Source organism: Phalacrocorax aristotelis, chromosome 9 (genome assembly GCF_949628215.1).
Source record: "Phalacrocorax aristotelis chromosome 9, bGulAri2.1, whole genome shotgun sequence".
Classification (NCBI taxonomy): domain Eukaryota; kingdom Metazoa; phylum Chordata; class Aves; order Suliformes; family Phalacrocoracidae; genus Phalacrocorax; species Phalacrocorax aristotelis.
In genome coordinates this window covers 20579209-20606530 of record NC_134284.1, presented here as the reverse complement: position 1 = coordinate 20606530, position 27322 = coordinate 20579209, and the positions used below count along the sequence as shown (strand labels likewise).

The 27322-nt window shown below is 41.2% G+C and overlaps 1 protein-coding gene across 2 annotated transcripts; it reads left to right on the top strand.

Moving 5' to 3' along the window:
- Positions 1–1184: 1184 nt before the first annotated feature.
- LGMN (legumain) lies at positions 1185–27241 on the top strand. 2 transcript variants are annotated; one of them, XM_075103747.1, is made up of 15 exons: positions 1369–1400; positions 6623–6800; positions 6929–7109; positions 14400–14497; positions 15352–15433; positions 15970–16055; positions 18510–18585; positions 19073–19135; positions 20043–20109; positions 21829–21947; positions 22614–22703; positions 23387–23584; positions 24231–24401; positions 25515–25582; positions 26391–27241. In XM_075103747.1, exons 3-15 carry the CDS (start codon positions 6972–6974, stop codon positions 26428–26430), a joined length of 1296 nt encoding a protein of 431 aa, XP_074959848.1. In that variant the 5' UTR covers positions 1369–1400; positions 6623–6800; positions 6929–6971; the 3' UTR covers positions 26431–27241. The 2 variants fall into 2 exon arrangements, with proteins under 2 accessions (XP_074959849.1, XP_074959848.1); XM_075103748.1 differs by lacking the exon at positions 6623–6800 and having other exon boundaries at positions 1185–1400.
- The last annotated feature ends 81 nt before the right edge of the window (positions 27242–27322 follow it).

Here is a 27322-nt window from a genome sequence, read left to right as displayed (position 1 = left end):
ATGAACGTAGAATTTCTACACAGGCTATTTGGTAATGATATTAAACTTTTTAGAAGTGACAGCTGACATAAGGTCTACTTACCTCATGTAGCCCAGTGATGGCAAACAATGTGAAAAACACCTTTGGACTTGGATGACGGGTCAGCAATGCTCTTAACTGATATTAGATAACTTTAAGGACTGGAGGATACTCAAAACATAAGCATAACCCATCTGGCTACTAAGCTTAAATCAAATTGAGGGGTGAGGAAGGTTTAGGGCTTGTTTTTTCCCATTGGATAATCAGCGTGATGGTCTTGGTTGGGTCAAAAAGGTAATCTCTGAACCAACCTGAATTTTAACAGCTTGACTGTGTCAGGAGGCATGCCAGGTTACTGGGGACTCCAGCTTCTACAACGTGATCATTAACGTGTCATGACCTTTTACATGTATGATCATAAGCAAAGCTGAGATCATAAATGGTACAAATTACGCAGAGGTCAAACTCAGAGCAAAACTATGACTTTCTGCAGATGTTCAAAAACAGAGTTGGTCGGAAACAAAATGCAAACTTGTTTGTTTTTATTTTTAACTGGTAGTCAGCACGCAAGGGGGAAGCTGGCGTGCTCCTTTCTGTGTGGTTTATTAGGCAAAAAGCATGTGCCTGTACTTTTCAGAAAGGATCCTTGCTTTTCTTTCTCACATTAAAAATGGAGCAGACTTTACAGCAGTGTTTCTCAGGCTTTTTCGCAGTACATAACCGAACCCCGCCAAGGCCTCTCTCCACTGCTAGGTGCAGAGTCCCGCACGGTACCAGAGCCAGCCCTGCGCAGGGGGGGAGCAGGCCGGGGCAGGCGCCAGGGCTCTGCCGGCCAGCTTGGCTGAAATACGCAAGGGCGATGCGGGAGCATTAGTTTTCTTCCGTCACTTCATGAACTACCCTTTGGCACATTCCTCCACCTTCCCGTTCCGGGCCTCCTTGCCTCCACCCTGCCCTGAAACAGCAGGAGGACAATTCCAATGGGAAAGAGGAGCCGGCGCTGGCCCGTTCCTGCCCAACGCAGAACACGCACGAACGCCACGGGCAGGCACGCCCGGGGGGCTCCCCGCGGCCCCCAACCCCCCCGCGCCAGCCGGGCTCCCCGGGCCCCCGGCCAGGCGAGACGCGCTCCGCACGGATCGCCGGGCAACGGGCGGACTACAACTCCCGCCGTGCTTTGCGCGCAAGGCCTCGCGGCCGGCTGAGCGGCGGGGCGCGCCGGGCTCGCTGGGGCACGTAGTGCGGCCGGGCGGGTGTCCGGCCGCTCCGCAGCCATTGGCCGCCGGCGGTCCCCGCCCGCCGCGGCCCGCGGCGGCTTCGCCCCGCACGGCGCCTGCCGCAATCACAGCGGCCGCGGCGGCGACACCTCCGCAGGCGCGCGGTAAGGGCCGGCGGGGGCTGTGCTGGGCGAGCCGCGGGGCCGCGGTGGCCGGGAGGGCTCTGTCGCGGCCCCCCGCCGGCGGGGAGCGGGCAGGGGGTACGCCTGAGCGGGGGGAGCCGTGAGGGGGTGCCGGCCCGCTCCGCGGCGCCAGGGCTGGCCGGGGTACGGACGAGAGGCCCCGTCGGCGCCAGGGGAGCGGCCTGGGGGCGCCGGTTTCCCTCCGCGGCTCCGAGCGCTGCCGAGCCGCTGCCGCTCGTCCCGGCGCCCCGTTGTCCCCCGGCCGGCGGGGGCTGCTGGGGCCCCACCGTTAGTCAGCGCTGGGGCGACGGCTCGGCCGGTTTGCCGCCCCCCACCCTGGGTCGCGGGAGCGGGTGCGCGAGCCCGCCGTGCCGCCCCTGCCTTGCGGGCACGGCTGCGGAGCGCCGAGCCGCCTCCTCGGTGGTGCCTTCGGTAAAAGGGGTTTGGGCACGATTGTCCCCCCTATCACGGAGCCCTTCTGGGAGGGCTTCACCGGGGGGAGGCGGCAAAGCGGCTCCTTCGGGGGCATCGCTCAGGGCGGGCGCGGGGAGAGAGCGGGGTCTGGCACAGGCGGGGGCAGCAGCACAGCTTTAGTCCCCAGGAGTACGTATTTAACGGGGGCAAACGACGGAGTAAGAATGTACGGGTCTTCTGCAAAGAGCTGACGATGCCCGAAAGGTGCTGCACCGGGGCTGCAGTTGTTTCTAGCTGGTAGACAACCTTGCTGTAACATGAAGGTCTGCTCGAAGTCAGCAGCACCACTAGTTCCTGATTAGGATGGGACAGGACTGTGTTGGGGGTCCGTATTTGGGGGTTAAAACAAAGATTGCAGAGAAAATCTGAAACGCTAAGATAAACTATAGTAAAAGGCATGTGGAGTGCAGGAATCTCAGACTTTCTGCGTAATCACTTCTCCAGAATTTCATTCTGTCCACGCTCCAAACATTTTCATGTTTGTTGAGCAGAAATGCTTACCCTCGTCTGACTTATTCCTCTACCCTCAATGCCTCCCACCCCAAATCATGCCATGTAATAAAGTTATCCATGCAGTGTTGCAGTAGTTTGTTTGGGGTTTTTTGGGTTTTGTTTTTTTTTCTCTACCATCAGAATGATTGCAGAGGCTTTATGTGTGTGTTTTATGTTTTAATTTTTATTTTTACTCTGGTGAATGGTGCCATCTCTCTGCTGCTGAGAAAGACAAATCTGCAAACAGGAGAATGAACTTTATTTAAAATGACACTTAAATACCTTTATTCAACGTCTTTAAAATGTTTAAAACCATTCTGAGTTAAAATAATTACAAATTCTTGTTTTTACATTAAAAGTGACTTGTACATCTTCAGTAGCTATACTAAACTATTTTAATACAAGTTCTAATCAAATTAATCTGATTCATAAAATGGTTACTAGTAGACTTTGTAAAGAATTGTTTTGCAATAGAGACCACAATCTCCTTCAAAATGTAGCTTATCAGAGTTTACAGTGATGAAGAGTTTTTCTTTCTACCATACAAGTACGTAATGAAAATCAGACTAATTCCACAGGGACTTAATCACGGGTTTAGGTGCTTCAGTATGTGTAGCAGCTGGCATGACATGTAGGCAGAACATTGCTGACAGAGAACTGCAGGCGTTAGTTTCCTGTGAGGAGGGCCATCCTGAGCCACGTATTTTGTGGAAATCCACATCTCAATATTCTGGCGACAGGGAATATGCAAGCACTGTGTGGGAAAAGGAATTGTGACTCGGTTCTGAAAACTGAAAGTCTAGTGGTCGTAAGAAGAACAACTGGAAAGAAATAGATACTTCCAAGAAAAAATGAAATGGTCAGCTGATTAACTTAAGGCTGTTATTTTTCCCCAGGATTACTAATAAGTCACTTATTTCACATGACGGAAGAATGGCTATATGGCTTCTGTTTATACAGCTCTTAGAGGCTCTGCTTGAGGTATTTGGAGTTTAAGCTACTGAAGTGTCAACATCATTCTAAACTAGTGGAAAATACATTGATCAGCTCAGACTCCTTCCTTTAGGGTGGTATCCTGTTGTTCTGAGATTTTTGATCTTAGTGGACTGTTTTCCCAAAGGAAAGTTGGGAACTCAGGGAACAGGCTGTTAACCTGAAGAATTGTTCTAGCAGCAGCTGGCCACTTCCAGATCTGGTCTTTCTTCAGCATCCCTCTCTTATCGAGTCAGATGTGTGCTAGCCATGTAATGGGAAATGGTCAAGGCACCTCTGTCAGGAAAAACAGGTTTTAAGAGCAGAGTAAATTGTTCTGGCAAGAGCCACCTGGTTCTGGCCATGCTTCTTCCAGGGACTGTGCAAACTGTGCAGTAGCCTACCTGTGCATGTACATGCTCTGTAGATCTGATGCTGAACCCCCTATGTCTGTGAGATGTGCCTTTTTCCTGACATGGTCTCCAAAGCAAAGTTAATTGACCCTTCTACCAGAAAGTCTAAGCAGAGCTGATCAAATCATCTCATATTTTTGGGGGTCAGCCAAAGCTCTAAAATGATCTTGTGATAAATTCTCAGCTCTTCCATGTAATCTCACTCTGCACGCCTTCAGGATCACGTGACACATCTTTGATTCCTTGCTTTCAGAAAAAGGCTTTTTATGTACCTGTGGTAAGCTGGTCAGCTGATCTGGTTTCTCTTTGAATATAACCTGAAGATATAGCATGGGATGGATAGAAAAATGTCTCTTCCCAACTGTAGGTCAAGAACTCATTCAGCGTAACTCAACACAATCTTGTAAATTGCCTGCCTGAGCACTCAAAGTCTTTCTTTAAAACAAGTAGAAATATGGGGGGTTTGGTGTCTGTTTGGTTTGGGGTTTTTTTTTTTTTTTGAGTAGTTGGAAACAAGCAATGAAAGACCTACTCCCACTGTACATGTGTTTAATGGTTAAACCTATTTTAAATGCTGCTCAGAGAACCTTGAGGAGCTGAGCATTTATTAATCATGGCTTATTAGTGCATTGTGGTATGTCTAGGGTTTTTTCCCCCCTTTCTTTCTGGTGTTAATTTGATTTAGTCATAGTATAGGGAAAGACAGATAAGTGGGATTATGTGTCATTAATTAGTATAAAAGAGGAGGGTTTTTTTCTATTCTAAATAACCCATGACAAAACCTGTGGTTTTCTAATACAATGCAAAAGTTTCATGGTGTTTGTTTGGTAGGTTGGTTGGTTTGTTTTCCCCTGGGCCCTCTGCATCACTCACAACTTTGTCTCGGCAGAGGTGAGAAACCTGAGGATCTGGATATCTGCTTACCACGTGGGAGACTGTTCAGCCCCTCATGGAGGGGCTGCCTGAGGGCTTGATAACGTCAATCTTTGTTCCTGTCCTGGCCCTGAGTTTTTCAGTTCTGGACCCGTGTGCAGGCAGAATGCAGGGCTGGTATCTCATACACCTGTGTCCTGCACAGCATGGTCCCGTGCAGAGGTACTGGCTGGGGTCCTGAGAGCTAAAGATCCGTGTGAGTGTAGTCTGGAGTGTGAACTTGTCAGGAAAAACAGTCCCATCAAACTGTTTTCAGTTCAGGACTTAGCATTCCATAGCATATTTTTTTTTCTGAAACTACTTTAGTCTCTGTTGCGTGGTATATCAGTAACTGACATCTGGTGTCAGTGACTGTTTCCATGTGATGGATGCCTGTCTGCTAGGATCTGCCTTGGAATTAGCTATCACGTTATACAGTGAACAGCTGGCAGCAACACAGGTTCTACTGAAATATCCTGGATTTGAATTAATGATCATCATTATATATCTTGTCACTTCTTCAGATGATTAAAACAAATAATGTACTAATGACTGTGTTGAAGATACACTGTGTTTACAACATCCACAAACCCAGTCTATTCAGTTGTCTACAGCACAGCTAAGTTGCAGACCAAGTTGTTTAAAACTTTACAAAAGTTCCACAATATGCCATGGGCCAACAAGCCTATTCATTCCCAATGTACGGTTTCAGGTATATCTAACACCTGAAATATTAGACTGTCTGCTCAGACTTACTGGAATATGGAGATTAATTTCATGCAAACAGATCCCTCAAAGCTCAGAATCTGTTTCATGAGAAGAAACTTTCTTCCATGTTCATTAAAGCATAACTTCTTGTTTCTCCAACTAAAATCATACTTACATTTACATGAAAAATACAGAGAGAAAATAAATGGTTCAAATGATTGCTGAAGAGCTGGAAATCTTTTCACATAATGCTTACTTCTCTATTTCTGCCTCCTTTGAGTGGCTGCAGATGGATGGTTTTGGCTGTGAGGAGCTGAGGCTGACTTAGATACTGCTTAGTTATTTGGTTTAGTGTTTAGCTTTGACATTGTGCCTTGTGACCATGTCATATGCCTTGGGAGTTTCCAGTTTTTATTCCAGAGAAAGCCATGCTCATGTAGACTACTCCACCTCTTACTGTACCACCTCTTACATACGTATCAGCAATGGTCAACCTCCAGAATCTCTTTTGTAAACAGGCCAGTGTAAAATCCCATCTCTCAGAGCATGGAGAAGTTGTGTAATTTTTGTGCATGTGCCAAGAGCATGCAATTCTTCAAGGGAGTTTGCTTTATGAGGACACATTGGATGCAGCAGACCTGAGACTGTGACCAGTATATGTATCACCCTGCCCTGCCCCCCCCAAGCCCACCCCCCAAACCCAACCAAAAGCAAGCCTTTGGTTAGATATGGCCAGGTTGTTTGAGCTGCGTGGGCTCAAACCTCCTCTCTGGTTCTGCTTTTCTGAATTTGACATCCCTGGCTCTGACCTGAGCAAGCACTTAACCGTTGTGCAACAGAGACGACAATGCTACTCTTTCATGTGGTACCAGTTCACATTTGCTCTCCACTAGTATAACAAGTTGCACAAATAGCATGAGGCTCTCACAGTCTGCACTTCCCCCCAGCCCCAGCAGTTAGGGCTGTATCTTGTGCAGAACAGCAGCACGGCCTCTCTCCACCCTCTCAGGCTTTGCAGGCACAGAGAGCTTTTGTGACACTGACCTTCCAGCTCCCAGGCAATTCTCCATGTCTGTGTATCCTTGTGCCTACATCACTTGGGATTTGGCTCAATAATAATGGGCTAATTGCCAGTGAGTGGGAACTAAGTAAGCAGAGACCAAGAGACTAGTATTAATCTGAAAAAGTTTTGTCTGTGAAATACTTGATAGTGATGCTTGTTCTGTATTTCAGGCTTATTCATTACCAGCTATTTTAGAGAAAAACAACCAGAGGGAGCTGAAAGACTTGGTTGTCCTATTCAGAATTGCTTTCAGTTGGATTTAAAAAGCTGACAGAAAACTCTTACAACTAGTAGCAGCTTGGTGCTATAAAGGAAGACATGATCCAAAATTGTATTCTGGAGTGAATGGTCTGTAAAACAAAAAAACTCCACAAGCAAGAAAAGCTTCTGGTTGTGATATTACTGATATTTGTTCTGTGTTTGTTTTGTTTTTGACTAATGTCCTCTCATCATCTTCTCTCAAACTTCTTCATTAGGGATTTTTTTTTCTCCCATTTGTGGAGTAAAGAAAGGAGAGAGATGATACTGAAAGCAGTTGTGCTCCTGGGCTGTGCTCTGGGCATCAGCACATTCCCCATGGAAGATCCTGAAGATGGAGGCAAGCACTGGGTGGTGATTGTTGCAGGTTCAAATGGCTGGTACAACTATCGACACCAGGTAAGGACCACTGGTCCCTCATGCTGATGCTGGCCACACTCCCAAAACTGCCTGGTCTGGGGTGCAGGAATCAGAGTGAATGGCAGAAAGAGGAGAAAAGGGAACAGGAACTCCTGAGTTTGACATGGCTGTCAAAGCCAGGGTGTTGTGGAATTGTGGTCTGAGTGTCAGGATGGACCAGATTAAACCCAAGTGACTTAATTCTGATTAAGTTTAAGACTTACAATGAGCAGACTATGGCATTTTTTCCCTTTGGGGAATTCTTGGGCAATCCCTTAAACAGATTAATCTACACTTAAATGCAGTCTTTGCTGTAACCTTGGAACTACCTCTTGCTTTCCTGGAGAACATGATCCCTTTAATTCTGATTTATGTATACATTTGTATATGTCTAAATGTTAGAAAAATAATTTACTAGACTATTATTGGTAAAGGTGAACTCGAACAGAGATTGAAATACTAGTGTACAAACCCAGCATTTTAGAAGTTAAACTGTATTAAATATACTGTGTACATATATCAAGCTGATTTGCTGAGCACTGAAACTTTTAAAGTATTTATTATTTTTAATGTAACTGCCTGTAAAATCTGGAGAGGCTTCATCCTCTCTGTGTTGATTGAGGAATAAATGAGCTTTCCACGTGTTGGGCACACTGGGTTTTATGTTTATATTTCTCTTCCCCGGCAGCTCATAATCAGTTTGTAACTTTTAGTGCAGTGATGAGATTAGAACTATGTGAACCAGACTGACAACCTTGTTGCATCTGAAGAAGAACCTGTTACCAGCAGATGCTGCCTCAACACTTTGACAAACCACTTTTAGGGATTTTGCCTGCTCCTTGCACTGTAGCTATCACCTGATAACCATAGTTGGGATATTGCAGCCTTAATATAAACCATTCATATTTCAAATTAAATCTGAAAAATGAGATTTTAAGAGTTGAAATCAGAAAACAATTATACAAATGCTAGTGTTCTACTTGATCACCTACCCCCCAGGGTGTCTAAATATAATTACTGAGTTGTGCTTTGGTTGTTCCTACTGTGGTATAACCAGTTTTGCTGGCTCCCCTCCACTCTAGGAGGAGTTAATATTGCAACATTCTTTAAATAAAATTACATTTTTGAAGCTGTGGCTCATGAGAATTACTTTTCTACAGTTGCCCAAGCATAGAGTTTTTAACTTTTCTGTCAGTGAGCCTTTGATGTCAAGTGTATCTGCCAGGTAAAATTGAGTTTTGAAGAACACAAGATGCACACTTATATATATATCGAGCAATAAGTCTTTTGAACATGCCAGTTTGACAGAAGCAAATTAGCTTTTGAGTGTGGTTATGTTTTGCAGACAGGTATTAAGTAATTGCTTTTCAAGTTTAGAAAAATGATAATGGGATTTCTTTAAACACCTTAATTTTGAAGATAACATCAACTAACAATGCAAAATGTCTGCAATGTCAGATTGTTCTGAATTTCAATCCTAGAAATTTCTGTATTTTAACCTCTACTGCTTCATTTGAGTACAGTATTAACATTTGGAAAAAAAGAAAATTAGAACTTTTCATTACTTTGATAGGATTATTAGTAATCACTGTCATAAAATAAAAGAGTCTGTGTGAAGGATCTTTCAGAGTGGGGCTCAGCACCTACTTACCTGTCTTGGGTGAGACAGCGTGCCTCTAACTTGTTATGAAAAGAATCAATTCCCAGAAGATGCAGTGCATCAGCAGCCTGTGCTGTCTTGCCTAGCAGCCTTTTGTGGCCGACCTTAGGGGCCTGGCAGGAGTGAGCACCCGTGGTGGGAAGGCATACTGTCAGGCAGACAGCTTTTCCATGACAGTTAGTCATGGAAAATCCACGGTGTGTAATCCATGAAGTGTAATCTAGAGAAGGGTGCCCTGGGTACCAAAACACTGGGGAAAATTGTTCCCAGCAAAACTGGCTGAACTATAGAATTTTAGGAGAGTTATACAGAGGAGGAAAGGTACTACAGATGTCTCAGGAGTTATAACAGATTTGTTGAAACATTATGCAGACCGATCACTATGTCTTTGCCTGTGTCAGTACTCCCTACATTCCAATGGTGGAAGCAAAAGCACTGTAAGTATTTAAATTTTTTGCTCAAGTCACTTGCAGTGGAACCAGGAATAGGACTCGGACTTCCAGTTCTGTGCTTCAACCATCGTGGAAGTCATTCCATAGTGAACACATGTAGAAACACATGTCATTTTTCAGCAGAATAATACCTGTACTGTCAAAAAGCAGCACTCCAGGACTGCAGATTTGTATAACTCTTTGCTTTCCAAGGGAGAAACTGTGGAAGAAAATATGTTGTACTCTAGTTCACTTTCCTCCTGCCTTTATGACCTACCCTGTGTACAAGTGAATTTGTAGATGTGAATGTTCCTGTAAGTAGTTACTCAATGTGATGGGTTTTTATTACTGGACTGGTTGCTATTCCCTTCATGCAACTATAAGCACTCATAATATCCCTTTGTTATTTGAGACCTCAGCTGACACATCTCTGGGTTTCAGTTGCTCCGTTCAGCTGTTCAGGGTACAGTTAAAACATGATGTTGCATGTTTGTATTACATTTATATTTTTTTATATATATATTACATATATATTTTTGAGCTCCAGTCTGCACACAACCCAGTCAAAGCATACTCTGCTGCCTTCCAGAAGTTACCTGACAGCAGGATGTGTTCATCTGACTAAAAAAAAAAAGAAAACATGAAAGGAGAAGAATAATGTTACGCCTTCCAAAATGTCTCTAATGTCATACATGAAAATTCGTGGGGAAAATAGTCCATCATTGTATGCTGTACAGACCTCATGAACAGTAAGTTTGTGAAGACCGTGCAGACCCTGTAAATGTTGAGTTTGCACCTGTAACCTCAAGGAATCTGAAACTCCTTCTAAGACTTGTAACTCGGCTGTCAGTGGTCAGGATCCACTATCAGTGGTGCAGACAAGGTGAGGAAAAAAACCACTGTTTGCATTTATCTATGAGTGAGATTCACACCTTGCAGGCACTTGTTTCCTCTGTGATGGTTGAAATGGGACTCTTTCCTAATCAGGATGAACTAAACTTGCTTACACATTTATCTCATGAGGTTCCTAAAATAAATGTTAAGTGTTTTGAATAGTATACAGCCTAATGTGATAGGCTTAGTGTCAGTGCAAAGCTAGCCTGTATATGGCCTTATGCTTGTGGCTTCTCAGTTCTTTGGTGTTTTACCCATATCTTAGTGTTTTTGATTAGAGTTGCTTGGGCTGTGGAAGGACTATCGATGCACTTCTCTCTGCTCCTCAGCAGTTATTCTGACTTCTCTATAGCAGCTTTTTTATTACCAGACTGGCTGCTATTCTCTAAATGCAAGCAAGCACTCACAATACATACCAGAAAGAGTACTCCCCCTGTTTCTTGGCAAAGTGTCTCAGCTCTCTACTGTGCAAAGAGCTAGATGATATATATCTGGAAAGTTTAGTGGCATACATGAGCAAATACAGTGCTGAATGCTACTGGTAGATTTAGAGAATGAGCCAACAAACTAGTTCTCCTTAAGAGGAACAGAATTTTGTGTATACTTCTGCCTCTCCCAGGAGATGATTGCACCAGCTAACTCAAACCTAAAGCTGGCTTCACAAACAGATCAGAAAGACAGACAGACCAATACTTTCTGGGTACTCCAAAAGCCATAGTCAATGGAAAAGCCTGATAAGAAACACAATCTTACTAAAGGTGGAGTACATACTTGAGGAGAAAAATAGCTGAAAAAAATCTGGCAAAATTAAAATGTTGAAAATAAAAACATTTGAATTTGAATATGTGGGTCTGTTTTCAGTTGTTTTTAGTATTATACTTATTAAGCTTTATGGGCCAGGAACTGTATTTATTCAGAATTTTCGACACTACCAACCAGAGCAGTATTTTATTCCAGGACAGTCCTAAATTCTCCAGTCTTGCAGGTAACAGACATTAAGGATGCCTTGGTTATTTGGCTTTAATCAAAATTTTCTCACTGCGCTTACAAAATTGTAACTGAAGCTATGGGAAAACCTTTCCTAAGTTCTTAGTATAGTTACAGTTTTTGGCTGATTCAGTAATGTGCGTTTAAGCAAGGGAATGAAACGCGGCTGGCATTTCAGACCTATTCTTCTACCATGCTTACATATTAGAGTTCATTCTTTTTTAGGCCATGGCATTTCAGTATACCTGTAATAGGAACAGTACCACTTTGCAATGAAGCTGATAGTTCATTATACATGCTTTTTAGCCATGAACCTAGCAGTCATAAGACCAAAAGTAACCAATTTCACAGAAGTCCAAGCTTTTTCCCTTTAGGAACTTTTTATGCATGCGTGTGTCACAAAAAAACCCCATGATTTTTCCAAGGCCACCCTCACCCCCAACAGAAGTCTGCTTGAAAACTGTGTCACTCAAATGCTTAAACAGCTGTATGGCAGAGGAAAGTTGGGGTGTTGCGGTTTTTTTCCTTTTAGAATTTCCCCCAAATACACATTTTAGGAGACAAAATGCCCATCCCAGGAAAATGGGAATTCCACCTCTGACCCCCATGCTCTCAAAATCTAGGAGTTAATTGTATAAGCAAATTTAAGCATAGATCTTCTGTGGAAATTTGCTAATGTAGTAACAGGTTTAGGCTAACCTGGGGATGGAAAGTCTGAACCATGCCATTAGTGCTGTCCATTTTGGAACTGGCACGTGAGGTCTGTTGTGCAGTAGCAGCTCTACAGCTACACCTTCTCCTATTCTTCTGTGCAGGGCAGCTGCTACCCACCCTAAATTGTGGCTACAAGAGTGTGATTTTAATTGAGTGATGATTTATCCAGTAAATGTTCATAGCATTCTTTTTACATAGTAAACCAACAAGAATAATACCAGTGAGAGATCTGGAACGATATTAGCTGTCTCTTTTAGGGTGGTTCACAGATTAGCTATGCCAGAAATATTTCTGGAGAAAGAAGGCTCAAATATTTGAGCAGTATTTGAGAGGCAGTTACATATCAACAGGAAATTCTCTAGATTCACATGCACCTCTGTACTCTAGCAGCAGACTGTTTCTGTTCTGGGTTTATAGAGATTTTTTTTATGTGTATGGGAGGGAAGAGGAGGACCATGTGACCAACAGCAAAGGTGGCTAGTCAGGTCTGCTAATTCTGTGCAAAAACCCCCAACCGTTTACTCAGAACTGTCCTACCAATGGGGTTTTAACAGCAAAACATGGTTTTGTTGCTCTAGCCTATGCTGGTGGTATTTTGCTACCAGCAGGTACAGTTCCCTTAGCAAAAGCCTTAAAAGGCTGGGACAATCCCCAGAGGGGCGTAAGTCAAGGTTCAGGGGGATTGATTACATTGACCTGTTTCCCTCCACACTAGGGAATTTAGCCCATTTAAATTTACCACCAATGTCTACTTTACTGTTTGCTAAAAGACAGGACATAGTGAGCAACCAGTCAATGAATCAGAAGGAGACAAAAAGAGCTGATAATATGTATTTTCAAAGCTTAACTAATTTGGGGTAGTTTGGTATTAATTAAAAACACCTCTGAAGTCCCTATTGGCCAGCCATATGTCTGTGGGAGCACAGATACTTGCTGGTTGAATATGTTGATATTAAATCACTATAGTACGCCTAAACATTTCCACGTGTGCTAGCCTATAACTGTTTCTGTCATCATAACAGAAGTGTATTATGTCTTGAGAGTGAGAGGGAATCTATGATCTGCTCATCAATCAGTGTAGAGATGCCCTGATGGGTGTTTCCTTTTACTGTTCCTTGGGTTGCTTCTGAAAATCAATTACATATTTAGTCAAACTGGCACTCTGCTGTTACTTATCATATGTGATGTCTTTGTAACTCTAACCTCTACCTTTTGACTTGTTGAGGCAGCAGCTGGTACAATGACATGCAAGGAAATGGAGAACTATAAACAGTGGAGATTGTCTGGGATAGGTGGAAGAGAGCATAGGCTGACCTGCATAGTAGGAAATGGAAATGCTTTAGTAAGGACAGTTAATTGTTCGGGGTTAGTCACGTGAAGAGATTTTGCTGCAGGAGAGTTCATTACTGTTGAATGTGCTTCACCCATCACAGAATCTTGGAAAACTACCTTCTCTTTTCAGCATCAGCCACATTTATTAGACTAAGGTTTATAAAGTGACAGGATTTTACAGTGTCCTTTCAGTTAAAATAATCAGAATCACTAACACGCCTAAGTCATCTGAACTTATGTAGGTTCCACTTCAGTTTGGTTTACAAACTAGAAAATTAGATTAGTTCAACAGAAGTAAGCTTTAAGGCTTGCTTCTTGCCTGCATTTGGAGAGTGCATTTGTTAGAAGAGATTTCTTCCATTAAATCTGCTCAGCTTTTCTAGCATGCGGTAGGTTGTCGTTCTAGAGTTTAGGAATGATTGTTGATATCCCATTAGGTCATTCACAGACTGCAAATCTAAAAGAAGATAATTATTTGGGTTGAGATTAATAGTTATATATTCTGATAGAGGTTTGCTTTTATTGCAATACGACTTTGATGAGTACTGTTATTTCTGCATGATGGGAAGATGGTTCTGTAAGAAAATCTGCTTATTCATATCCTGTACAAGTCAGGAAAAGAGTCTGAATAGAAATTCTGCAGTTCTGTTTTCCACTGAAATCTGTTTTCTTGCCCTGAAGTTGCTTCAGTGTTACTCTACAAGAAATATATAATGAAAAAGGAAATTTTCCTTAACCAAAATTCTCATCTAGTAAAACAAAATTTAATAAAATCTTTGCAGAGATGAGATTGGTAAACCATGTGTGGTTAAGCCAAGGTCAATCTTTGATGCTTAGTCATGCAGGCTTGGTACAGAACTAATTGAAACTGGTGGAAATGCAGCTCTCGTTTTCTTCTGCTTGGCACACTTTGGATTTGTCTGTCAGTGCACAAGGTTTTCGTTTAGATTTTCTGACAGAACACAGAACATTGCTGAGAACCTTTTGTTAAATTTTGTTATCTGTACCAAGTCTGAAGTAGCGTTTGGTTTCTGTTTAAATAAGAAATCAAAATAGGTGAATGAGAGAGATTTTAACCATAGCCTCTATTACTAATTCAACTACAAACATTGAGTTTTGGTTTAACCTGTGCATTTCTGCCCTCTAGCAACCCTTAATCTCTTATATTTGAATGCGGTTTCTTTTGGACAATAGCCTGCAAAACTATTATTCTTCTGGTCTCAAACATAAAATCTCTGTTAAAGCTAGTAACGAAAATCTGCTTAATTTCAGGCAGATGTGTGCCATGCGTACCAGATCGTACACCGAAATGGAATTCCAGATGAACAGATCATTGTCATGATGTATGATGACATTGCTGATAATGATGAGTAAGTGATGAATGTGCATTAGTCACAAACTATATGGTTACTACAAAGGTGCCATAGTCACCAATGTGTTTCAAGTTTGTGGTAGTTTTGTAAGAAAAGCCTTTAAAACCACCTGTGATATGCATAGAGATGTTTTATCCATTGCACAATGATTCTCCGTTGAAATGTGCTCATGAGCTTTCGAAGCCTTGCTCTACAGCTCAGCATCTGTTGTGGCACTGAGTACTGCAGAGCTTCATCATTATGGGAGTAAGTGATCTTAACTCCCAGGCGTAACAGTTTACAGCAGATAAATAGCCTAAAACCACAAACATAGGGAAGTTCCATGTATGACTTGCAGGGCTTTTTTGAAACGATCTTATCAGATTAATTCCCAGAATGCACATTCAAAAAAGAAGTGTACACATCCCATTCTTGGTGACTGTCTGGAGCATATAATTGCTTTCTGTATGAAACAGTTCAGTTATACATCCTCTAATTCTGAGACAACTAAAGCAGAAATCAGCGGGCTTCATGTGCACAGCAGCACTGGGAGCAAAGACGAAAGGGGACTAAAGGCAATACCGAAAATAGAGAGATGATAGTGTAAAAGACCACCTGCCTACATCCTCAGATTAATCAACACGATCTGAGGTGGGATACTTGAAGGTACTCTGACGGTAAGGCGAGCATATATAACTGACTGAAGTGAAAGAGCCTTTATATTCTGAGATCACTTTATGACACATGGTGCAAGTACCCGTATTCTCTCTCAGGCAAGCTGGCCAGTCAGGACAGTTTAAATGGTTTCCTGGTTGTTCTGTGGTCATTGTATGTGGCTAATCCTTCTTATTTATGTTCTGTTTAACTTTCAGAAATCCAACAAAAGGCATTGTCATTAACAGACCTAATGGCACAGATGTGTATGCTGGAGTGCCCAAGGACTATACAAAAGAGGTAGGAATGAAACACCATTCCCCAGGGAAGGTTCAGTATTAGCCAATGTTCTGAATAAATCCTTTCAGCCCGTAGCTTACACTCCAAAATGCACATAGTGTAAAGCCTCTTGCTTGTGCACCTGCACAGTGTGGCATGAATTCTGGTGTTCATAAGATGAATGTAAACAACAGATGCTTTGAAGTGAAGCAGGGGTCATAAAAGTAAACCTTTGCGCAGTTTCTGTATTGGCACGAAATGAAAGAAGGGGACGTCTTGCATTCATAAGTGTTGTAACTCAATCTGAAGAACAGATGTGTAAGACTAATTGTTTCATTAAATCAGATCAGTAATCCAATTCCTTGGTGATTTCACGAGTCAGTACCCGAGTGAGCCATCAGTGGCTAATATATTTATATAATGATAGATTGAATAGGATGGCCAGCTAAACTTGCCATCCATGCATGGATTCTGACTTTCAGAAGCCATCCTGGTAAATGAAGATTTTATTGTTGTTTTTATGATCAGATTTAGCTTTCAACCTCTTAAATCCCTAGGATGTTACTCCAAAGAATTTCCTTGCTGTTCTCAGAGGAGATGCAGAAGCAGTGAAGGGGGTGGGATCAGGAAAAGTACTGAGAAGGTAAGAGAGATTTAATTTAGAAAATAATTGCACATGTAGTTGCGCAGTGGTACTGTTTTCAACAAAAGAGGGTAAGGTAGAGCAATTTGAGAATCCAGCAAGACTATTGATGGCAACTCCAGGTCATCCACATTAGAAATACAATGGTGCTGGTTTCTTAAACTATCCAGCACCAAGAAGCAACTGCTGATATTTGACTGGTATGGAGTGCAGTATTGATTAAGGTATAAAAGCTCTAGAGGATAGTGTCAACTGTATTAAGGTACTTGTTATTTAGACTATTGTCTTTTGCAAGAATGGCTCTTCAAAGAGAATTTTATTAAGGTTTGGAGACCTCTAAGAAGGGTTTGCTAAGGCTTGGCTTAATGTACATGAACAGTTGTATGAGTCAGCTGAAGTGGTGAGACTCGGCAGTCAGTGGCAGAGGGACAGGGATAGCTTAAACAGCTCATTAGCTGAAAGAATTGCATATCTAATCCCACCTGTGGTCTTTGTGGGATACGTAAGGTTATTGAGGTTTTGAATGTAATGAAATGGAATTAAAGCTTATATATAATGCAAAGAAATCTTTGCGATTGAGAAAGTAGTATAAGCATTTAATCTTGTAATTGATGTATTATGCTAAAGTTACATAAATGATTTTAAGTTTGACAATATTCTAATATATGAACAATAATTGTAGACTGGCTAAGTAGGACGTAAAATCTATAATTAATGGGTGTAGTTTATAAAGCCTTATATAATTCAGATGATTCAAGAATAAAAGCAATATATTTGGGGGCCTAATTAGAAGATCTCTTGGAAAGATACCTCATGTCAGTTGTTTCATCTTGCTTCTACAGAGTTTGAGCTATGAAAGTATGATGCCTGTTTACTAAGGTGTGTTATATTTGTAACTCAGTACTGCTGGTAAAGAGTTCTATCAATATATTTTTCTGTGCGCAGCATTTCCTGTAAAACCTTTAAGAATTAAAATTTGACCATTTGGAAGAACTAGCCTAGTTCATCATCAAAAGCTGAGATAGAAAATGATATATGCAAGGCATATAAGCAAAAAGTTAATAAAACACAGTTACTAGATTGTTCTCTTCTAGCAGCTGGAATGAGTCAAGAGGTGACTATGAAGCATTTTTCTTTAAAAAAAAAAAGGTACTTCAGAGCACACCTCACCTGTGAAAGCTTGACGTTAGAAGTCAAATAAGGGAGTGGCTGTGCAGAGGGCCAAAGACACCTAGCTGCTCAGGAAGACAACTTGAACCCGCATAAAAAAAGTCTTAGTTATTTACATTCACCTTGGTCAAATATTTTGCACTTACGGTCAAGAGTGGGAGCCAGAAAAACAACACCCAACCCTTCTTTGTTAGGCTCTGTGGTGTAAATTACCAAGTGGCCTGACTTCCACTGTTGAGCGGGACAAGAACTCAGTTATCCTCTGCCTAAAAGGCTACCGATTGTCTTCCAGGTTGTTCCCTAACCAGCAGGTTATTGGACAGGCAGAAGGCTGGACAATGTACCCTTGAGCTGCTGCAGTTGTATCTCTTTACAGTCAGGAATGAGCAAGAGCAAATACAGACTTCTGGACCGCTGATACAGAGGAAGAGAGGAGGGCTTGGGGACTCCTCCCAATCTGTTCACATTGTTTTATATTTAATTATCCCTGGATACAGTTTTAAAAGCAAAATCCCTTTGCAGATCTGGCTGTTAGGAGAAGACCTTAATATCACCCAAAGATGATCTATTTGGTTTAAAGTGCAATAAAAGTCTCCGGCAAACTGTGCACTACACAGATGTTAGGGAATCAAAGCCTGTAAGCGTGCAGTGCTCAACCAACTGCAGAGCAACTTAGTTCAAATGCCAGTCTAGCCTACAGGTGAGTTTCTGTATGGATCAGTTCTTCATGGAGATGTAGACTGGCGCTGATTTGGCTAAGTATGGCCATACAGATCACAACCAGGTAGTAAATAAACATACCTGAGGGTCTTATTAAAGAAGCTTTTATGGTTTTATCCCTGTGCTATTGGTTCATTGGCGTAACATAGTTATAAAAGTACTGCTTTTTTACCAGACTGCTACAGATGCCCACAGTGTAACAGATTCTTTAGATAGGCATTAAAAAACAATATTACTCCTGCCATACTCAACGTAGCAGCCCCTGCCTAACCAGCAATCAGTGTACAGTTTGAAACATGAGTTATAGTTGCTCAGTTCCTCATACCTGAGGGACTAGGCTGTAACCCTGTTTTCATTCCTCTTGCAGATGCTAATCTTCTCTCATGAGCACCCAAAGCAGTATGCTTTGGGAGCAAAAAAATATTACCAAGAGGAGGAGGTGCTTCAGCTGTATTATTTTCAAATATTGACTTGTCTTGGCATTGAAAAGCAGATGATGTTTGTTGTAGTGAAGATCAGGCTGGAGTTGTTAGAAAGAATTTGTTTGCAATTTTTTCATTACAGTGGTCCCAACGATCATGTGTTTGTTTATTTCACTGACCATGGAGCTCCAGGACTTCTGGCTTTTCCTGACGATGATGTAAGATTGGGGGGGGGGGGGGGTTACTTTGTCATAAAAACCATCCTTTTAGTGACATATTAAATAATAAGTAATAAATGTAAAACACAAAAATATTTGATGCACTGCCATATTGAGGGGGGAGGCAGAAAAGAAGGAATAGTCTTCTCATCACCCCAGTCTTGATTTTTTCCAGTTTGAATCTGGAGCATTCAAGCCGAAATTAAGTTATGTCATTTAATATTTCATTGGACTTTGGTGGTCCAAGCAGACTGTTTCGCACAGGTATGACTTGGCTTTCTAGTGCACTATACGTATCATCTGGGACCATTACTCATCTTTTCTGGAGTGGTAAATACTAAAACGTTGTATTCCAGAAGGGCAAACACTGGATATATTTCAGGGGAAATAGTAAACATATTCACAACAGTTAGTATTTATTCCTATTAAACGAATTCTGTGTCTATTGAACATCAGTGGTTTTAATACAAGCCTTCTTACTTTACAGCTTCATGTGAAGGACTTGAATAAGACTATTTGGTACATGTATCGTCACAAAAAATACCGGAAGGTAAGCAAGCATATCAGAAGTTGTGAGATTAAAAGAGCAGCTGGCATGGAAGAGAGAGATTTGTCTTCATTTTGAGAATTCTTTAAAGCAGGAGGAAATTGTTGCCATGCAATGAAATTTGGATTAGGATTTTTCACTTATAAGGACTGATTCTCTCCAAATTTTCTCTTTTGATTTTTAGTTTACTGTATATTTGCAGTCAGTGTTGAAATGTAGTATACTGCCTTTTGATAACGGTATATATTCTGACCAATGGTGGAGAAACAACATCTGTAACTACCGCACCCTCATAATATGTACCCGGCTTGTCCTTCCTGTGCTTTGTTCACTTCAGACTGCAGTTACTACAGGAAGTTCATATATACCTCATGTTCCGCTTACAGTCACTAATATTGTTTAAGAGACTGTACCTCTTGTCAGAAAATTCTGTGCACTTATTTCATCACAAGTAGTTTTAAGCAGAAAAACTAATATTTGGAACATTTTGGTAGATTGCCTTTTTTAACCAACCTTCTGTGATAACCTGTCTACTACAGCTGGCTGTATTTAGGAAGACTTAAATGGCCGTTGGTTCCAGAAATACCACATTCAGTAGTTGTACATTGCTGTGCCTAAAGATCAACTGTGTATTTGATTTGTGCTTTTTATGTTAGTCGGTAGATCCCTGTGGTTTCTATAGAGATTAATAGCATCTTTTCATTGTGATTATGTTTCCCTTTTCCACATAGTTTAGTTCCCAAAAACGAAAAATTGACCTATTTGCTTTTGTGTGTTATTTTATAGCATTATGGATAGCTTTTATTTCAGGGATAACAGTACAGGCCGACTAGCTACAGCTGAAAAAGCACTGAAGGACTTTTCTCCATTTCCTCATGGAATTTCTTAAGGTCGCTGATTTATTTTATAGATGGTGTTTTACATTGAAGCATGCGAGTCTGGATCTATGATGAATCATTTGGCTGATAATATCAATGGTGAGCATTCATGTAACTTACTGAACTTCATTGTCACAACTTGTCACAGGCAGGACCTAAACAGACACTGTGTCCAGGATAGCTTCAGGGCACATTTATGTACAGTTATAGCAGGGGAGCACAGAATTAGAGGAAGTAATATTTTCCATTTATGGGAAGTTGCTTTTTAAAGAATTAGTGGAGTTTTATAAAGACTATCAGGTCTTTCAGTTTCTTGCAAATGAGAAGCTGAAAAAGTATTTCTTTTCAGGAACTATATGGTTGCCCTTAACAGGTAGCAGTTAAATTTCACTGACATTTCTCAGCCTCAGCATTGCTAACAGCAGGTGTGAAGTTCCTGCTGTCAGTGTCATTGAGTAGAAAAGGCGCTTTGGAGACATCATTGCCAGGCAATTTTGCTATATTTATTTGCACAGTAACCCAGGAAGTGGAACTCAGATTTTTCAGGGTTTCTAAGGTCTCTGCTGCAGAGCTGTGAGCCCATCCTCAGTTAGGATGAGAAATCACAACCATTTCAAACTTCTGCTCCATGGCAGGGAGGCAGGGTGCTCTGGCTTTCTTCTAGTTTTGAAGCTGTGATTCTAGGGAGAACCAACCACCTGCCTATCCATGGCTTCTTGGGTCTTTGGCCTTGGAGTATACTGTCTGGCACCCACCTAGACTGCTTACAGCCCTGTCAAGGATTTACAGAAAGCGCACACAGAATGTTTCATATTGACATGAATTTATTTATCAATTATCAATTTATTTATCAATTTATTTTGATTGTTCAAAATAAATGCTCAGTGAATCAGCATTTTTCAAAGTTTGTTCTATTAGAAATTTCCAGTCTGAGAACTCTGGTTTTACTACCAGCTCTACCACAGACTTACAAAGGCAGAAAATTGACAATTTAGGTATTACACAATGAAGCTGTCTTTTGCAGGCTTCCATGATGAGCTACAAAGCTTAACTGATTACTTAGTAAGCATTTTAAAGGATGCTAAGAGCAGCACTTTACTACAAAGACAAGATTTAACACTTTTTTTGGCTTTTGAACTTCAGGTACACTGAGTAGAAACAACACTGTAGCTATATAAAAGCATCCCTAACACTTTTTCACTTTGAAACTTGGACTTTCAGTTACACAAGTATGCTGTGAGTTGACTGTGGCAAAAAGCCAAAATAGCTTTTGTCTTAGTAATACCTGTAAAGACATGTTTACAGTATTTCTCTTGTGTTAGAGATGGCTTACTGGGAACACTGCTTGGGGCAGATGTTGTAGAGGCTTATTTTGCTTTTCTCTCAGTGTTATCCAAGAAACTATATTACTTAGAAGGTGGCATTTTCTGGAACAAAAGATAATTTAGGTGATTTACTCCAAGTTTGGGAAAAAGTCCTCATTATTGTAATAAAGAAAGTGAATGTATATGTGGTTGTCAGTGCAAAGTGTTCTCAGGCAGTTCTTTCAATAGTACATTTTGCCCTCAGAAGTGCATATTCTTCTTTAAACACCCCAGACCACACATTTGGCAGCAAGAAAGGAGCTCTTCAGTCAGCCTCAATGCTGTTATAACAGAATGATTAACAGGCTTCTTTCCTTCCTGCTGTTTAGAAGTAAATGATGAAAAGCCAAAACACTTAGGCAAATATATCACGTTCAGCAAGGTACCAAATCATGATGGGGGGTTAAAAAAAAAAAAGAGGAAATAAAAAAAATACTTTCTATTTCTCTTACAGTTTATGCAACAACAGCTGCCAATCCCAGAGAGTCATCTTATGCATGTTACTACGATGATGAAAGGCAGACTTATCTTGGGGACTGGTACAGTGTGAACTGGATGGAGGATTCAGATATGGTAAGTTACTTTGATGAGGTTTCTGCATTTCTGTGCATGAAAAATCACTAAGCTTTTAAAAAATAGTTCCTTTACAGGATTTGTGAAAATCGTTGTTTCATGTGAGACTGAAATGAACAAACTGAATCAGTAAAAGTATTTATCTACTACTCAGAACCATATATAATCTTTATTTGTTTGGGCCACTAAATTTATTTCTGAAACTAACTTTCAGAAGCATTGTCTTTTTTGGTTATAACACTAGAAACTGTCTAACTTCTAGTTTCAAATTCACATAATCTTGATCTTTAGGTCTGAGATCCAAATTTGTTAAACAAATTGGGCAGTAAGGTGTAGCTCTGATTCAGGGATCCTTAAGCGCCGAACTGTAGCTGACCCATTTATTAGCATAATGGAAAACAGTATTAATGAAACAAATCTGGGATTTGTATGCTAGCCCATTCCCTTCTTTCCCATTTGCTGGGAGATTAGGAGAGCACTAAAAGCAACCTTAGAATATGCTGTCAAATCTTCCTTTCAATTTTTACTTTTTTTCCAAAGGTTGTGTAGCTCTTGCCCTGTACTTCCTTCTACATACTGGCAGCTAAGACCCTTTCCAGGTTTCCTTGCATTTTTAGAATAGCTGAATTTAAGTATCTGTGACCACATGGAAGTTTCTTCATGCAGGAGGATCTAAGAAAAGAAACACTTCACAAGCAGTTTCAGCTGGTGAAGAAACGCACCAACACCAGCCATGTGATGCAGTATGGAAACAGAGTATGTATGAGTGGGCTTCCTGGTCAGATACATCTTAAAACCTTTTGTGCCTTATACTTTCATACCTTAAAAAAAAACACAGGAAAAAAAAATCACTGTAAACTGGCAGGGTTGGTTTAGAAATTTAAACTGTTCATCTCGGAAGACAACTTAGCATTTAAGAGACAATGATCCTGATGCTAAAGGAAATACAGCCTTGTATTATATTTTAATTCAAGAAGTCGGGATATGAATTTTCCTCCAAGCTCTGCCAGTGATCTAGCATTTCACTTCAATCAAGTATAAGAAGGATATTTACCACTTCCAGGCATATTATGAATATTAATGAAATGTTAATAAGTGCATTGATCCCTTGAATGGGGTGAGCTAAGAGGCCACGTACCATTTATAAAGTCCTATTATTCCAAAGATTAAATATTTGTTTAAAAAAAAGAAGTCAGGTTACTTAACCTGATGGTCTTTTTCCCCATGGTGAGTTTTTGAAATAGAAGTTCCCTGATTTTTGGCAGGCTTGACCTTGTATTAAAAACCCAACACATGTGCACACACACATTTACAACCCTATAATCTCCTTTATTTTCTCTAATAAAGCAAGTTTAGAGAGTCAGGTTGCATGGCAAAGCAAAGACAGTACCTACTGGAGGGGATTCACGGTTTCCATTTGTTTACTTTCTAACCTTTAGAGCATCTCCTCCATGAAAGTGATGCAGTTTCAGGGCATGGGGAAGAGAGCTATCCCCATTTCTCTGCCACCTGTAGAACACTATGACCTGACACCTAGTCCTGATGTGCCTTTTGCAATCATGAAACGAAAGCTGATGGCTACCAATGATGTTCATGAGGCTAAGAAGATTGCTGCAGAGATGAAAACACACATGGAGGTAAGCAAAAGAAAAAACTTGAGCTACACATCAGGTCAGATTCGCATCCATCATAAGCAATGGCAGAAGTAACACCCCTGAAGCCGATGGGATTGCTTCCAGTTTTTTCAAATTGCACCAAAATTACTCTTCAGACTGGTAACCTCTAGTTGATGGTTTACTCTTCCTTTAAAATCCAGTGGTCTGTTCCACAAGGCACATTCAGTAGCAGTTATCTAGGCAAGTATAAGTAAATGAAAAAGTCAGTCTCACGGCTTTTATTGCCAGGAAAATTCCTCATCTACATCCATAGGGATTCTTGTTGGGAGGACTTACTCTTCGGCATCAGAGAAGTGATCAAGTCTCCCAAATCAAATAGCTCCTGCAGAATGGTACTCAGTATTGGTGTTGCTGGTGTTTTGTTTCTCTGGCAGAACACTAGGACAGTGAGTGATTTCAGGTGCCAGGAGTCTGTCTTTGTCTTTCTAGTTTTCATTTGTGTGTTAACAGAAAGGTCCAAAAGACTGTGCTAAAAATAAACAGCAAAACTGGGTTCCTTAAGGAGCCCAAGAGTTGAGGGAGGTTTAAAGAACGAGAAGTTTCATTCAAAGTCTTCAAATTAGCTTTAGAAAAAGCATGTTTTAAGTTCCTACTGTTTTATGTGCAGGTGAAAGAATTTATCCAAGAATCCATGCGAAAGATAATCACCTTAGTAACAGGATCAAAAGAACAGACCAACCAAATTCTGTCAGAGAGACTGACCATCAGCAATTATGATTGCTACCAGGCAGCGGTGAACCACTTCAGAGCTCATTGCTTCAACTGGCACTTACCCTTGGTAAGTCAAGCATTAGATATAACCTGATAAATATACCGGTAAAACAGGCATAGTAGTCATAAGCATGTCTGCGAAAACAGCTTTTATTAAAAAGCTAGCTTGGGGGCAGTCATATGGCTTAGTTTTGGAGAAAGGGTAAGGAAGGCTTTTGGAAGCAGGAAACCACTTCTACTGCACCTGTAGATAAGCAAGAAGATTACTAAAAATACTTTATTAAAAACAAAACCAAAAATAATCCCTAATTTTTGCTAGTTTGTGTTGTCCCTTCATCAACTCCCTCCCCTAAAATCCCAATATTTAATAAGTCATGTTGTATTTCTGCCTGAAGCATCTCTACTGGCAAAACAGAAACACAAGTGCCACCACTGTGAACTCATAATCCTGGGACAATCAGATTTCTGTATTATGATTGTGTGTTGCATAGTTCCTTGCAATAGCCTAGCTGCTGCTCCCGTGGTCTTGTTGAATTCCTGGGAGCCACGTTCCAGTTTAGGGGTTTTATTACTGTCTACTCTCCCTGGGATCCCAGCTGAGGACCAAATCCTGTTGTGCTAAGCACTGTTTAGACAAGAATAAGAGAGGTCAGTTCCTATTCCAGAAAAACCAGTCCTGATGCCAGGCAAGATAACCTAAGCAGGCAGTGGTGTGTGGTAAGAAGAGTCAACAGCAAATTAATTGTTTTTAGCAGAAAGCAATGGGATTACTTGGTAGTCAGCCAAGATATAAGTACTGTATACAAATCAAAAGCAGATGCGCTCCTTCAGCTGGAGCTTCTAATCAACAAGGCTATTAGGAGGCCACCTTGCTCTATTAAACTTTTAGCCCCTCTTTAGTGTTTTTTTTTGTTTTGTGGGTTTTTTTGAATGAAATTGGTTAGGTGGGTGAGCATTGCCTAAGGGGCCAGTGTGCAGCAACAGCTGAATTTACCTAATGAACTTCAAAAAGCAAAGTGCAGAGAAGAAAGATGCATTTAGCCTAGTACTAGATTGTCAAGATCATCAATTAAACACCTTGAACATTAATAGGATCTCTAAATTACTTCCACAGTTCAGTTTGGATAAACAATACCTGCTTTTCATCACTGGAATTATTAACAGTGTTCATTTATTTCAGTATGAATATGCACTGAGACAGCTGTATGCCTTGGTCAACGTTTGTGAAGGAGGATACCCCATTGACAGGTAACGAGGTTCCCAGACGTGCTGTGTAGTTTTATCTGAGGCTAAGAAAAGCAGAAGCTAATAGGCAAATGAAACCTAATGCTAAAAGCTTCTCACCTTTTCTGCTCTGCTGACAATTTTGTCAGTAAAGTTCTCACTCTAAAGTTATGAATGCTTATTTTGGAAGACATATCATTATTAATCCCCTCCCACTCATAATGATCCATTTCCCCAGTAACTCTTTAATTTCCTTGTTGAAGACCCTCAAGGGAAATCATAATCAGTCAGAGGATCGCACTGCACTGTGTAACACAAAGTAGCATGACCGGTGCAGGTGTTGCCCTGAAACTCCAGTATGATCTTACACGGAAGCAAGGTTGGGAACTGCTGTATTTTCTCTGCTGCCCCCTCAGCTGCTGGCTCAGAACACCACAGCACTGCTGGGTTCTGGTGAGGAAAGGGAATACGGTGCAGGGACCTCATCTATGAGGGAGTGGTAGGAAAGCAGGGAAATAATGGTCCAGGCTGATCCTTATGGTGGTGCGGTAGGGGCAAGGGAAAAACAGTGTTGAAATTCTGTCTTGGGAGTTTGTGGTAGAGGATGGGATCCTCACTTGTGAGTCAGGCAAGAGGAAGAAAAAGGAGAGAGGAAGGCAGGGGGTAGGGAATGGGGGGGTGGACTGGTGGCTTAGGCAGCTTGCCCATGCAACCCAGAAGGTGAAGAACTGCTTCCCCCAGTCCTGGTGACATCACGCTGTTGTCAGTTTGGGAAACAGTTTGAGAGCAGAGCACCTCAAAAGTTTCTCATCTTTATTGTTTTCTGTTGCAGAATACGCCTGGCCATGGACCAAGTGTGCCTTGGGTATTGATGGAAACACCAGTCCCTAATATAATCCTTACTACAGTGATAACTTTTCATAACTGTAATAATCCAGACTTTACATGCATGCAACATGAAAAGAGTCAACCACTGTACTGGAACTGTGCTGGGAGCTGAGCCACATGGCCATGCCAGCACTCTCCCCTGCATCCCCACCTGCTGACAGCCTGCTGGTTTGACAGAGGCATTTTGGCAGACCACCTGGAGCTTTCAAGATGGATGATTCTTTTCAAAGCACAATGCTCTTAAGTGCTCGGGATGAACACTACAAGCCACCTGTCATTGATTGCTAAATCTATGCTAAATTTAAACATTTAGTCATTAATTCTGGAAAAAAATTTTATACTATTGCTAACTATGAGCCTTTTAAAAAAAGTTAATGAATTCCATTACAGTGACTAATTTGCAGAGTGGTTAAAGAGTGAAGAAACCAAAGCTTGTTCTTTAAGCTTTAACTCCTTAACAGTTTGAAGAGATGAATTGCATTCAAGAACTATCAGATGTGAACACCACTGTTAACTGTGAACAGTAAAAGTCTCTGTGGGTAGAAAGCACTGTTTCCCAAAGAAAAACAAAAATATCTAATGCTGTAAATTTAGCACCAGTATGCTGTAATTAAAGGTATATACACACAAACCTGTGGGAAGTCATAGAGTACAGGATTGTCTGTGAATAGAAATAAATTTGATGGTTTCATCAACCTATAGGGCAATGTAGTGTTAGACATCTTGTGTCTTGAAAATGGATGAGAGCAAATTAATTTTATGATATTGCATTAAAAGGTTATCTGTTCCCTGTAAGGCTTTTATAAGACAGGTCATCCCCAAAAAAACCCTGAACCAACAAAAACCAAAACAACCCCCAAATCTCAACCCAAAAGC